This window comes from Eleutherodactylus coqui, chromosome 12 (genome assembly GCF_035609145.1).
Source record: "Eleutherodactylus coqui strain aEleCoq1 chromosome 12, aEleCoq1.hap1, whole genome shotgun sequence".
NCBI classification, from domain to species: domain Eukaryota; kingdom Metazoa; phylum Chordata; class Amphibia; order Anura; family Eleutherodactylidae; genus Eleutherodactylus; species Eleutherodactylus coqui.
Genome location: NC_089848.1, coordinates 102,649,322 through 102,663,697, shown reverse-complemented (window position 1 = coordinate 102,663,697; position 14,376 = coordinate 102,649,322). Strand labels below are relative to the sequence as shown.

The 14,376-nt window shown below is 43.8% G+C and overlaps 1 protein-coding gene across 2 annotated transcripts in view; it reads left to right on the top strand.

The window, feature by feature from the left end:
* NCAPG2 (non-SMC condensin II complex subunit G2) overlaps positions 1–12,244 on the top strand; it is a 61,366-nt gene extending 49,122 nt beyond the window's left edge. For both annotated transcript variants that reach the window (XM_066585370.1, XM_066585369.1), the window contains exons 23-28: positions 4,503–4,693; positions 5,624–5,767; positions 7,095–7,198; positions 7,392–7,492; positions 9,322–9,424; positions 12,057–12,244. In XM_066585370.1, coding sequence (XP_066441467.1) covers positions 4,503–4,693; positions 5,624–5,767; positions 7,095–7,198; positions 7,392–7,492; positions 9,322–9,424; positions 12,057–12,108 — 695 coding nt within the window. In that variant the 3' untranslated portion in view covers positions 12,109–12,244. The remainder of the gene's footprint in view (positions 1–4,502; positions 4,694–5,623; positions 5,768–7,094; positions 7,199–7,391; positions 7,493–9,321; positions 9,425–12,056) is intronic.
* Positions 12,245–14,376: the final 2,132 nt, after the last annotated feature.

The following is a 14,376-nucleotide window of genomic DNA, read 5'->3' as shown; positions in this document are numbered from 1 at the left end:
GGACCTCCAGGGTCATCGGGTCCGACCCCCTGCTCAGTGCAGGATTACTAAATCATCCCAGACAGATGTCTGTCCAGCCTTTGTTTGAAGACTTCCATTAAAGGAGAACTCGCCACCTCCCGTGGCAACCTGTTCCACTCATTGATCCCCCTCACTGTCTAATAGCTCATCTGTGTCTCCTCCCTTCAGTTTCATCCCATTGCTTCTAGTCTTTCCCTGTACAAATGAGAATAGGGCTGATCCCTCTACAGTGAGACAGCCCTTTAGATATTTGTAGACAGCTATTAAGTCTCCTCTCGGGCCTCTTTTTTGCAAGCTAAACATTCCCAGATTCTTTAACCGTTCTTCATAGGACATGATTTACAGACCGCTCACCATCTTGGTAGCTCTTCTTTAATCTTGCTCCAATTTGCCTGTTTTTTTTTGTTTGTTTTTTTTTTTTATTGGGATGATCAGAACTGGACACAGTATTCCAGATGAGGTCTGACTAAGGAAGAGTAGAGGAGGATCATTACTTCACATGATCTAGACTCTATGCTTCTCTTAATACAACCCAGAAGTGTGTTTGCCTGTTTTGTTACTGCATCACACTGTTGACTCATATTCAGTCTCAATCTAAGTCTCTTTCACATGTGCTGTAGTTTAGCACAGTTCCTCTCGTTCTGTATGTGCTTTTGTCCATTTTTCTTGCCCCTATTTAAGGACTTTGCATTTCTCCTTGTTAAATACCATTCTGTTAGTCGCCGCCCACTGTTCAAGCTTGTCTAGATCTTTTTGAATCCTCTCTCTCCTCCAGTGTTAGATTTCTCTCCTAGCTTTGGGTCATCGGCAGATTCGATCAGTTTCCCATCAATTCTCTCATCTAGATCATTTATAAAATGTTGAACAACACTGAGCCTAGGACAGAGCCTTTTGGTACCCCACTTGATACATTCTTCCACATCGATGCATAGCCATTTATGATCACTCAGCCAGTTGTGAATCCACCTAACAGTTGCCTTGTCAATCCCATATTTGGTCATTTTTTTCAATAAGGATGATATGAGCTATTTAATCAAATGCTTTACTAAAATCAAGGTGTACTATATCTACTGCATTTCCCTGATCAACCCAGTCCGTGATTCTATCATAGAGGGAAATTAGATTAGTCTGGCATGACTTGTTTGTTACAAACCCATGCTGGCTCTGTTTAATTACTCCATTCCTATCCAAGTGCTTGAATACATGCTGTTTAAGGTCCAATGTCCACTTGCACGCACAGATTCCACTGCTGAATTCCACAGCGGAATCTAGCTGTGCCCGCACACATGCACAGAAAAAAAACATTTTCTTACCTGTCCAGCTCAAGCGCTGGATCTCCTCCATCCCAACCGGATCTTCTTTCTTCATCATGGTGGATGCGTCTGGACACGCCAGCAACGTGCCAGACGCATGTGCATTGCAATATATATTTTTTTAATCTCCTGCTTTCCTGCAGATCCACGGCATGTCCACAGTGACAGCTCTGGCTGCGCCATGGATCGGACGGTTTCCATTGACTTCAGCGGAAGCCGTCCCGTGAGATCCACAGAAAAATGGAGCATGCTTTATAAATTGTCTTGCGAATGCTAATGCATTCCTATGGGCGGCTAGAGGTGCGGAACTCCCTTATAATTAAAATACGCCGTTGACATTGGGCCTAATAATTTGTTTAAAGATCTTTTCCGGTACAGTGGTCAAGCTCACAGGCCTGTAGTTACCTGGGTCTGTGTCTTCCTTCTTTTTTTTTTTTTTTTTTTTGAAGATGGACACCACATTTGCCCTTTTCCAATCTTCTGGGACTTTTGATCCCCGGGAGTTTTTAAAGATTATGGCGAGTGGTTTAGCAACTATTTCTGCTGCTTCCTTTAGTAGGATGTAATCCATCGGGACCTGGAGATTTAAATTCCTTTAAGTTAGCTAAGTGTTTCCTCACCATCCCTCTGCTTATAGATAGCCTGCATTCTTTTATTTCCCCAATAGCACAGGGAAGATCAGTTAATGTAGCATCTAGTTTCTGAAAGAAAACCGATTCAAAATAAGAATTTATCTTTGTAAAATTTTAAAAAATGAAAAACTTACATTTTCCATTGACATAAGTATTCTGACTCTATGGTATGACACTTAAAAGTTAGCTATGGAAGCCTTCCATTTCTCTTGAACATCTTGAGATGTTCCTACACCTTGATTGGAGTCACCTGTGGTAAATTCTGGTGATTGGACATAAGTTTAAAAGACACATCCAATCACATCATAAGGTCTAACAGCTGACAATGCATATCAGAGCCAAAACCACCCATAAGGAGGAAATGACTGCCTGTAGAGCTCAGAGATATGATTGTGTGGAGTCACAGATCTGGAGGAGCTGCAAAAACATTTCTGCTGCACTGAAAGCTCCCAAGAGCCCAGCGGCCTCCATAACTCTTAAATGGAATAAGTTTGGAACAACCAGGACTCTTCCTAGAGCTGCCGACCAGCCAAACTAAGTATTTGGAGGAGAAGGGCCTTGGTAAGAGAGGTGACCAAGAACCCAATGGTCACTCTGGCTGAGCTCCAAAGATCCTGTGTGCAGATGGGAGAAACTTCCAGAAGGTCAACCATCACTGCAGCGCTCCACCAATCTAGGCATTATTGGCATAGCGGCCAGAAAGAAGTCTCTCCTTAGTAAAATACACATGAAAGCCACCTGTAGTTTGGCAAAAAAACACCTTAAGGACTCTGACTGTGAAAAAAAAAAGATTACCTGGTGTAACAAAACCAAGATTGAAATTTTTGGCCTCAATTCAAAGCATTATGTCTGAAGGAAACCAGGCGCCGCTCATCACCTGCCCTATACCATCCCGACAGTTAAGCCTGGCGGTGTCAGCATTATGCTGTGGGGATGGGGGACCAAGGAGACCCTTCAGGATTGATGGAAAGCTGAATATAGCAAAGTACAGAGATATTCTTAATGAAAACCTGATCCAGAACGCAAGGGACCTCAGACTGGGTGGAAGGTTCATTTTCCAACAAGGCAATGACACTAAGCATACAGCCAAGCTAAGACCACATAGGAGTGACTTGGGGACAACTCTGTGAATGTCCTTGAGTGGCCAGCCAGAGCCCAGACTTGAACCAATCAAACCTCTCTGGAGAGACCTGAAAATGGTTGTCCACAGTCGGCCCCCATCCAACCTGACAGCTTGAGAGGATCTGCAGAGAAGTGTGGCAGGAAATCCATAAATCCAGGTTGCAAACCTTGTGGCATCAGACCCAAGAAGACTGGAAGCTGTATTTGCCCCAAGAGGTTTAACTCAGTACAGGGTTTGAAGACTTATGTCAATGCAAAATGTTAGTATTTCATTAAAAAAAAAAAATTGCAAAGATTTCTAACCTTCTGTTTTCAGTTTGCCATTATGGGGTATTTAGAGTGCAGAATGACGGGCAACTTGAATTTATTTTATTTTTTTAGATTTGCAGAAGGCACAACATAACATGTAAAAAAAAATGCAAATTATGTTATATAATTTATTTAAAATGTATTAAATGTTTTATACCATAAATGGGCAATGCAGTTTGAACAAACTTGTACTTATGTTATAGTTAGTATGATAGTTAGCAAAAGTGCAAATCACGTTATTTAAAATTAAGCTTTTGTACCAAAAAAATCCCTCTAAAGCGCTGGTCGCTAGGGGCCTCACATCCTCCTAACATGCTGACCACTGTCTAAGTGAAGGCTGTCTCTAGTAAGAGAAATAGCAGCGCTGCTAACGAGCTTTCCTTATCGCTATCTAGTTTAGTACTACGTGCCCCGGTACCGTTACAATCTGTTTTTGAAGTTTTCCCGCGGTGTATTCTAATGAGTTGAAGAGTCAGATGTTTCCTCCAGCGCTGCGCCGGGTACGACCCTCTTCTTTATTTGGCATGCATACTGATTTAGCTTCTTTGCTGTAATCCTGCGAAGACGCCGTAGCAAACCCTCCCCGCACCTGCGCACCTCAGCTCTCCCTCACTTGCTGTGACTGCAGCGGCATACTTGTGCATGCGCCTTGACAATCGTAACTCTGTGTCTAAGGTCAGGTGACCATGGGAGGAGCGCTCCTCTGTGCCCATGCGCCGTATGCTGCTAAAGTCACAGCGACTAGAGAAGAGCTGAGGTGGGCAGGCACGGGCAGGGTTTGCTCTGGTGCCTGCATGGATTTACAGTCAAGAAACAAAATCCATATCTATACCAATGAAGAACGGGGGCGGCTCAGTGCGGCATCTCAGGAAACGCCCAACTCTTTTCAGCTCATTAGAATACAGCACAGGAAAACATCAAAAACAGATTGTAAAGGTACCAGGCAGGTATTGCAAAACTAAGTAACAATAAGGAAATCTCATTAGCAGTGCTGTTACAGGTTTATCACAGATTGGGTTGTAAGAACTTGATGACCGATTCCGTTCAAGTAAATTTCCAACCCCCAAGAGCTGCTGCATGTGCTGTATGATTTTCTGTTTTCCAGAGAAGTCCTATAACTACCTGCCAATTCTGATTTCTGTACTGAAAGAGGTCACAGACGTCTGTCTGGCTCAGAAGATGAGTGATGCCTCTACGGACTTGAATAAACACCTTGATGCTATTCAGAAAATCTTCCACAAAGCGCTGGAGACTGCAGCTCGTCGGCTAAGGAAGGAGCGTGAGGAAGCACTCCAGGTACGCCTGCTGTGACTGCATTGGTCATGTGAGACGTTCTACAAGTTACATCTGTACCACAAATTTTTATGGATTGGGAAAAGCCTGGTCCATTTTTCTGCGTATCCCGCAGGGACGGCTTTCGTTGAAGTCAATGGAAGCCGTCCAGTCCATGGCACACCCGCAGCTGACACTGCAGACGTGCTGTGGGAAAGCAGAAGATTTTAAATAAGGCACGGCGCATGCGCGCGGAACGCTGGCTGGCAAGCCAAGCGTATCCGCCGTGCAGAACAAACCAGATCTCTCTCTCTTTCTCCTGTCCACGGCACCCCTGGGAGCTTCTCACGGCTCACTAAGGTACCTCAGCACTATGGTTGAGAATCACTAATCTAATGTTTTGGATAACTCAAAAGAATTTCTTGTTGGGGTGAAATAGTAAGAAAACACAATTTCTCGATTTTTGGGGATGTGTTTTTTTTTAATTAAAAGTATTTCTTTAAAACTTTTCCACCTTTTACATATCTTTATAACATTTTTGTATACAACTGGTTTCCCTCCCTCCCCCTTCGAGTGCGTCGTAATGTCATCGATCTCTCAGGCCACTGAGAGCCTTTTCATAGAGCAAAGGGAAAGCGTTTTTGATGGCGTCTGATGGCAAGACTCTGTGTCTAATCGGGCCGCAGGTAATCATTTACATATCTGCCATGATATAATAGCATGCCAAGTTTTGCAGCAATCGGACACTTCTATCTGGGCGCATTTTTTTTTAAATTTTTGCCGATGAGTGTAGGGCCCTTGGGTGAAGCTTACTGCTTACGGGTTTCCAGTAAAATATTCAAGAACAACCCAATTGGACCATTTTTTTTCATTCTTTTAAATGTGTTCTTTTGTTTCTCAGTCAATGGAGACTATAACTGTATTTCCTTAATTTGTCTTTGCCTTATCTCGCAGCTCCTTCAGTCCATGCAGGTCCCTCTTAGCCAGTTCGTACACACAGTTCAGTGCTGGCACACCGCGTCTACCGAGGTCCACAGGGGAATCCTCTCCACCATCATAGCGGCTGCCGTTGTGGAAATCAGCCATTCTTTACGTAAAGTAGGTACTTTGGGTATTTTACATTGAGGGTTAATCAGTCCCTTCGTTTTGCTGATCTTGTGGGCGATATTGTGCCACAGACTAACGTTACTGCTTTGATTCAGTCTGAAATATAATGCAGTGTCTGTAATAAATGATGTCTCTGGTGATAGAAGTTCTTCTATCTGGACTGCAAAAAGTTTATTTTAGATATGCAAGTTAATTCCTACATTCTGTTAATACAAACTGATTGGTCACTTTACTAGATACATTTTCTTCCCTCTCATGATTGGAGCTCCCCTGGATGAAAATTATCCCCATGACCCTGGAATTCAGCATGAAATCACGTGACAAATTTTCCATGGATCATTTTCAATGTAAATCCACATTAGGTGGGAAGATCCAGTGATCTGAGCGACTTCCAACAAGGATTGGTCATTGGTGCTAGACTAGCCGGGAACAGGGGTCACGACCAACCTTGTGGGGTTTTCTCGTGTAATGGTGTGAGCAGAATGGCGTGATAAAGGAAAAACATCAAGTGAAAGGGGATCATGTAGATGGAAATAACTAGTCACTGAAAGGGGTCAGAGGAGGATGTCTGGAATCGTTCTGATGAACAGTTGCTGCACAGTCCAGAGCAGCTGAATACAACACTGTCACTCCAAATAACACGGCCAAATGCAGAACTCCTCGTTCCTTACCACGGATGGGCTATAAACGCAGATGACCAGTTCCAGCGCCGTTTTGTGTAAGAAAAACAGAAAGACCAGACTCCAGTGGACGAACAAGCACAATAATTGTATCACGGAGCAGTGGAAAAACATCACCTGGTCAGATGAATCCAGAGTTCTGTTGCTCCGTGCTGATGGGAGGTCAGAATTCCGTACAAACAGCATGAATCGATGACCCCATCCTAAAAAAAAGTTCCTGTCCGCAGGGGCCGATAATCCTGTAGAACATAGATTATTGGCCCCTGCGGACAGGAATTTTTTTGGCAGTTGTTGCAAATTAGATGGAGGTGCTGACAGGAAGGGGTCATCGGTTCATGCTGCTTGTACCAAGTTCTGACCTCCCATCCACATGGTGCAACAGAGATCTAGAGTCATCTGGCCAGGTAATGTTTTTTCACTGCTCAGTCAATTTTTGTGCTTGTTCGTCTTCTAATAAAGCGTCCATTCAGTGTATAAGTTAGTAAGTAGTATTTTCAGAGCCGTGAGTTGATGGATACTGCTTTAGGAAGTGCAGAAACTTGGTTTTGTGTGTAATTCGTTATTTCAGAGCTGATGGCCTCCATCATAGATAAGCGATTCACAATTGTCCACTGACCTCTAAATGTTATTCATGTTAGATTTCAGATCCAAGTAACATTCTGACCCCAGCGTCCGTTTTGGATCTCCCTCCGCTGTCAAAGTGTTTACTGTCGAGTATCCTAAAGACCCCCAGTGTACTGAGGTACGTGTCCTGCTGTATATATTATGTATCCATACAAGGCTTACTTCTAAAACATTATCATAACTTTTGTATCTCGCCTCCAGCTGATTCCTATAGTGGAGTTTGCCATAAAGCATGAAGAATGTTCTAAAACGAATGGTTTATTTGAGCTTTTGGCGTCAGAAATCGTCATTCGTGTTTTTATCTCTTCCAGTTCATTTTTAGGGGAATTGGCAGAATGCATCTCTATGGGAGAGATTGAAGGAATTCTGAGTCTGACCGCATCCTTACATATCGTTATGGTTGGCTACAAAGGTACAGTCTGCTTTTAAAGCTCGTTCCTTATTAACATCTAATGCTCTTCAATATACACAAATATCTTTATTTAACACCTTGTCATTTTACGTCCAAGTCTGTGCCCATTGTCTTATTGCCTGCGCCCATTGTCTTATTGCCTGCGCCCATTGTCTTATTGCCTGCGCCCATTGTCTTATTGCCTGCGCCCATTGTCTTATTGCCTGCGCCCCTTGTCTTATTGCCTGCGCCCCTTGTCTTATTGCCTGCGCCCCTTGTCTTATTGCCTGCGCCCCTTGTCTTATTGCCTGCGCCCCTTGTCTTATTGCCTGCGCCCCTTGTCTTATTGCCTGCGCCCCTTGTCGCCTTATTGTATCTCCTTAAAGCCTGAAGTTCAGTTTTCTGCCTAGATATGAAATTTAAATTCTGCCTGCTTTCAGCCACCACAAGAAGGCGCTTTCTGCATACTGATTTATTATTGAGTTCCCTTTGTAATAGTTTGTAACAGATGCCTGAACTCTCCCTGGTGTTTGCTGCAGATTTTCCGGACCTTTAGGTTGGATTCACATGGGACTGAAACTCCTAATCCTGGGATCAGCCAGCCATGTGGATGAGATTTTTGCAAAAATCTTGTCCACACAGGGCGGCAAAGCTGGGTGGAAACAAACATGTGTAGCATGTGGCGCAGAATTCAGTTCCGCGGTATGTCAATTCTTTTTTTTTTTTTCCCCCGCTGCGACCTCACTTCTTTCTATGGGCAGAGATGGCCACAATAGAGATGCAGGCTGCGGGTTTTGAAGCTGCGCTTATCCCGCTGAAATCTCACGTTTTTTTCGGTGCGGCCAAGCCGCAAGATTTCCGCCCCATGAGAGCCCAGCCTTAGGTTTCTCTCACACCGCCATTTTTTTTTTTTTTAACAGCCCATTAAAAATGCTTCACTCGGCCTACATTTATTTCAATAGGGCTTCCCAGACAAGCGTTTTAGTGCAACATTTATAATGCACGCTAAAACGAACACTGTATATTCTTTTTTTGGGCGTTGCGTTTTTGACGCCTTGCATTGCCAATTTAAATGAATCGGGGTGCGTGTAAAACGCTGTATACAGTGTTTTTAATGCTGCTTTCTATATGCCACCAGGAGGTGGGAGGGAACGGTGGCGTCACCAGCCTGCTTTACCTGCGTTGCTACTGCACAGACTATGCAGTAAAAACGCAGACAAACTCTTGCGTGAGAGTGGCCTAATCGTGTGACTGTATTTCTATACCGGGAGTGTAGAGCCTTGGATTAGGAAGGCAAAAATCTGACCACTATAAATTCCAAGCAAGTATCTGTTGCCTGCAGAAGAACATGAAGGGTAATGGTACTTGTACACATTATCCGGTCCGGACGTTCCTCCGAACTCTCACCCGACAATCAGACTGTGTAAAGGGACCAACGATCAGCTGACGTCCGAGCAAATGCTCATTCATCAGCTCTTTTAGTCGAGCATAACGAACACTGACTGCTGGGCTGCACATCTCCCCATGTAAACGAGGAGAGGTGCAGCCGATCATTGACAGCTGTATGGGGAAGAACAATCCTCTTAATGATCGTAGATAGTCTGCACACACGGAGGTAACAAGTGCTAACCAACATGCTCATTGCCAGTCAGTTGTCATTAGTATGAGCGGATTATCTGCCTATATCAACAATTTAAGTGAGTTTCATAGTGTGGTGTGCGGTAACACAAACTGACCATTCAGCAACGATCACTAGGATTGTACAGATTAGCTGCTTCCTTCCAGTTTCCCTTGAGAGCGCGTATTTCTCTTGCATCCAAACAATCCTATAGAAAAATATTTTCGTATAGGTAAAGCAACGTCCGGCGCTGCCAAAGACATTGCCTCAATAATTCATCGGAAACTGAAGACGTATGGAGAGATCACAATGGAAGATGATGAAAATGTAGAAAGGTAAGTTATTAAGTGACGAGATTAAGATCTGCTAGATAATCATACACCTACCCTAACTACACATACTGTAAGGTCCCGGGGAGTCCAGATAGGCCCCATGTGCTTCAGCTCATATGTGTTGCCATATGTACCGCTAGTTAGTATTGGTGGAACCCAGAGGCGTAAGTCGAAGCGTCTGGGCCCCGATGCAAAACCTGTAACAGTGCCACCAACTATAATGCTTTTTTCATAGTACTGGGCTCCCAATATGGAGAAGAGAGGCCTTATGAGCCCCCTAAGGCTCATGGGCCCGGGTGCAACCGCACCCCCCTATAGTTACGCCCCTGGTGGAACCTCCAAATGGACTGTATGCAGTGACCAGACATGTAGACAAAACTAGGGTGCATATAGTTTTATGTGTATTAACATTTTATATCATGCCACGTTATCAGTGAAAACCCAAAGTACATACGATAGAGAAAACAGAGTGCTGGAAAATACCATAGACACAGAACCCGTAAAATTACAGCAAAAACATAACCAAGCCTGCTATGGCAGACAAAACAAATGGGAAAAAAGGGCTCCCCAAAGTAAAGCGAAAAGAGTAACACCAGTGATACAGTAGAAACTGCAGTAGAGGAAACAAAACCGAGCACACAAAGTAGAAAGCGAGAGGACAAAAAAGGGTGGGGTATGAGATTACACTATAGTCAAAAAGAAGCCAGTCGATTGGGATGAGATCCAATGAGTCCAGGTTGATTTGATATTCTGAGAATGATTGTCCTCGGCCCAGAGCTCCTCCATACGCATAATATTTGGCTTCACTTATAGCAGTCGCCTTTACTAGGTACTTAGTGTCTCCCAGTATTTAGATACCCCGAGAACTTACAATAGGGCTGAACAGTGTAATAAGCAGAGGTCACAAGAAATCTAGATATAAATAACAGATAAACACAGTGTGAACTGATATGCAACTAGTGACTCAACATCACAAGGGCAGAGGATAATGGTAACCTGAGGGTAGTGGTAATGACTATAATGAAAAACAGTTGAGACTGGAACGGATGGAATGGAATCCAAATAATCAGAGAAATGCTGACCCTCACACACAATCCCTAATTTATCCCTAACAATTGTTCCACAACCGCTCTAAGTTGTCCCTGAGGATGACCCTGTGTAAAACACTATCCCTGAGAACAAGTTGGAACTAGGACGCAATACTGTGGGAACTAAGATGCAATGCTGAAATGTGGATCAAGACCAACAACAAACTAGGTTTGCTAGGCTAGTATGTGTTTCCAAGGATCAGAACACACTGGACAGACTACATAAGGCTGGACTGAATAACCAAGGAGCAAGAGATACGGACTTGACAGAGTAGACCAGACTAAAGTAGAAAACTAAGGAGCTAGATACACTTGGGCAGATTTATTAATCTTGTTTAATAATTAAATGGTGCAGACTTAGACAGTCTTAGGGTGCATTCAGACGACTGTATATCGGCTGGGTTTTCACGCCCAGCCGATATACGGCGTCTCTCTCTGCAGAGGTAGGAGGCTGGAAGAGCCGGGAGCAGTGCTCTGAGCTCCCGCCCCCTCTCTGCCTTCTCTCCACCCCCTGCACTATTTTCAATGAGGCGGGATGGAGGCGGGGCTAATTCCCGAGACTTAGCCCCACCCCTGTTCCGCCTCTCATTGCAAATAATGCAGAGGGGCGGAGAGGAGGCAGAGAGGGGGCGGGAGCTCAGAGCACTGCTCCTGGCTTTTCCAGCCTCCTCCCCCTGCAGAGAGAGACGCTGTATATCGTCTGGTCGTGAAAACCCAGCTGATATACGGTCGTCTGAATGCACCCTTAAAATGTGCCAGATTTATAACAGGGTCTCGTGCTGGGTAATAAATCTTATACATTTTCAGACTGGCTAGTCTAACTTTATACCAACTATTGGCTTTGTTTTAACCAATGTTGCATTTGAGCCACGACTCCTTTGTTGGACACTGTGAGAAAAGTGTTTAAAACACATCATAAATGTGGTGCAAAGCATATATAACAGTATTATGGTGCAATTTTGGACAGACTAAACAAGACTGGACTAGCTACTAGGAATTAGAACAAGGAATACTGGATAGAGCACATGCTGTCATAGCTATCATCCACACTGCACTGCAAAAACAAAAAGTATTTACAAAGAGGCAAGCTATTCAGACACTTTCTGTAACAAGGCTAAGCAGTGTAGTTTGCTGATTCCTTCCAACAGATCAAAGCAACTGCCCCAACAGCAATTGGGAAAGCAGAAGATAATGATGTAGCAGGAGACCTCCTGCTGGGCATAGCAGTTATTACAAGTAGCATTCCAAATATTGCCTACAATATGATATGATTTGGGGGAATATTACATGGTTTCTTCATATGACATCATCACAAACCTTATTGATTTAAACTCCCCACCAGGTGACATCACATTATCAGGACTTTTGGGGTTAAAACGTATTTCTTGTGAAAATGACCCCCAACATGCTGCGTACGCCAAATGCAACGACGTTTGTTATATCCTTATATCGATGTAAGACGAAGGCTCCAGGCGGTTTTGAACTGATTTACATCAGCCACAAGCTAGACTGACGTACAATAATGTAAATGTCTTTTACCTTTTCAGGGCCATATATGAATCATCGGTGAGAACTTTAGATCAGCTCCTACAGCCTTAAATTCAGCACCGGAGAATATCCGCTCCATCGTATGACTAAAGCAATGTACAAAGTGTTATCTATGACGAATACAGGGCATTGTTTGTATCGTTCCGTTTCCTGTTATGTAAATATAATATACTTTATAATATGAAAATGTTAACTTGTAAAGTTTTTATTATTTTTTAATTGCTTTTCTGATCTGAACACTATGATGAACACCACTGCCAGCCAGTGGGCAACCTGCATCCACCATTCATCACTTCACTGTTCAATGGGAATACAGGACAGGGAATACATATCTGATCACTTGTCATCCCATCCAGCAAACCTGAGAATGAAGCACCCTATTAGAATGAAGCAGTGGAGCTCATGTGTGACCACCGCTCCATTCAGCTCTATGGTTCAGATATATTAACCCCTTCCAATCCAATTTCTATCCTGGTTTTCCTAGGGGGCTTACTCTTTTTCTGCCGTTATACAACAGCGCTATCTGCTGGCTAAAGCCAGTACTGCATGAGGTGACACGTTGGATAGGCTCTGACAGCAGAGAGGCTGGCAATATACAGTAAGAGAACCCCGACGGACGTCTTCCAAAATTGGAGCTGTACAGTCTTAAATCATAATGTCTTCAGACATCAGACAGTGGATTGGAAAGGGATAATGTTTTCGGCTATCTCTTTCCATTCCATAGAAGTGAATTCAGCAGCGTTCAAATATCGATACCGCTGCTCCACTCACAAGTGGCCAATGGGGTGCACTGTTCTCGGGATCGCTGGGGGTTCCAGCAGTCGGATCTACAATGCATCAGACATTTAAAGTGGTCTTAGTGCGAAAATTCCTCTCGGCTCAGTATGTTTGTAGAAAGTGGGCAAGACTTGTTTGGGGGGCGGGGGCGGAGTGGGGGGTGGCCGCCCAGATTGAAAGTTTATGTATCATTTTTTTGCTATAAACTGGTGTAAATTATACCAGAAATAGGTTGGCTCATTGAGCAGTGCACCACATTCATCTCTGTGGGAGTGCGTGCGCACAGCCTTCTGAAAAGAATCATGCTGGTGTGCATGCACTGACTTCGCTAGGGAACACCGCAGGAAAGAGGGACCAGGTGAGTATAAAAGGGGGCTCCACAAACTTCACATCACCTAAACTATAAGAACCATGACTTAGTTTATATTGCTTATCGTTAATGACAGGTTCCCTTTAATTCAATTTACATTGGAACAATTAAAAAGTAGTTGCAAAACTTGACCCTCCCTTTGTGGTCATCTCCAGTTGTAATCTATGTTATGTACTTCTGAATAGTCAACCCGTAATAGTAGAAGTTATTTTTTCTTACATTTCCTGTGAATTGATCAATTTGCTTGTTATGCAGAACTGATGTCAGCCATATATAACTGTACTGTACGGCATGTTACACAGTGTACACAAGAGCAAGTCTGAAATATGCCTTATGATATTGTGCTTGACAAGCGCGCGGTAAACTTGACCCCGGTGTTCTACATGAATTATGAGTGCAATCAATATACATGGAATAAGGGAGGGGATCGTATATATCAACCCTATTAAGGTGATGGATTGTGCGCTTGGTAGTGTTAATTATACCTTTAACATCCAGGAATCTGGGGAAGAACTTAGAGGAAGAAACAATAAATTATTTTATTTTCTAAGGCTGCTGCATCTGTCAGATCTTATATAAATAAAATGTATGCAAATGAGCGATGAAATAATGCTTTCACAATGCCATCACTTATTTGCATAGCCTTTTGAATGGCTTGTACGTCTCCCTACACCCTCCTAGTGCTCTCCACAAGGAGAAACGTTGCCTGTTTCCCAGACTTATAGGGGTGGTCCCATTTCTTGCTGTTTTGCTGCAGGAAACAGACAACTCCATACATTGCGCAGTCCCAGTAGGTCTCAGCTTGCAATACCAACCCAGGCCACTGTGCAGTGTAGAGAGCTGTTTGCTTCCTGCATTAAAATGGCTAGAAGTGGGGAAGCCCTTTAAAGGGGTTGTCCCGCGAAAGCAAGTGGGGTTATACACGTCTGTATGGCCATATTAATGCACTTTGTAATTGACATTGTGCATTAAATATGAGCCATACAGAAGTTATTCACTTACCTGTTCCGTTGCTAGCGTCCTCGTCTCCATGGTGCCGTCTAATTTTCAGCGTCTAATCGCCCGATTAGACGCGCTTGCGCAGTCCGGTCTTCTTCTTTTCTCAATGGGGCCGCTCGTGCCAGAGAGCGGCTTCGTGTAGCTCCGCCCCGTCACGTGCCGATTCCAGCCAA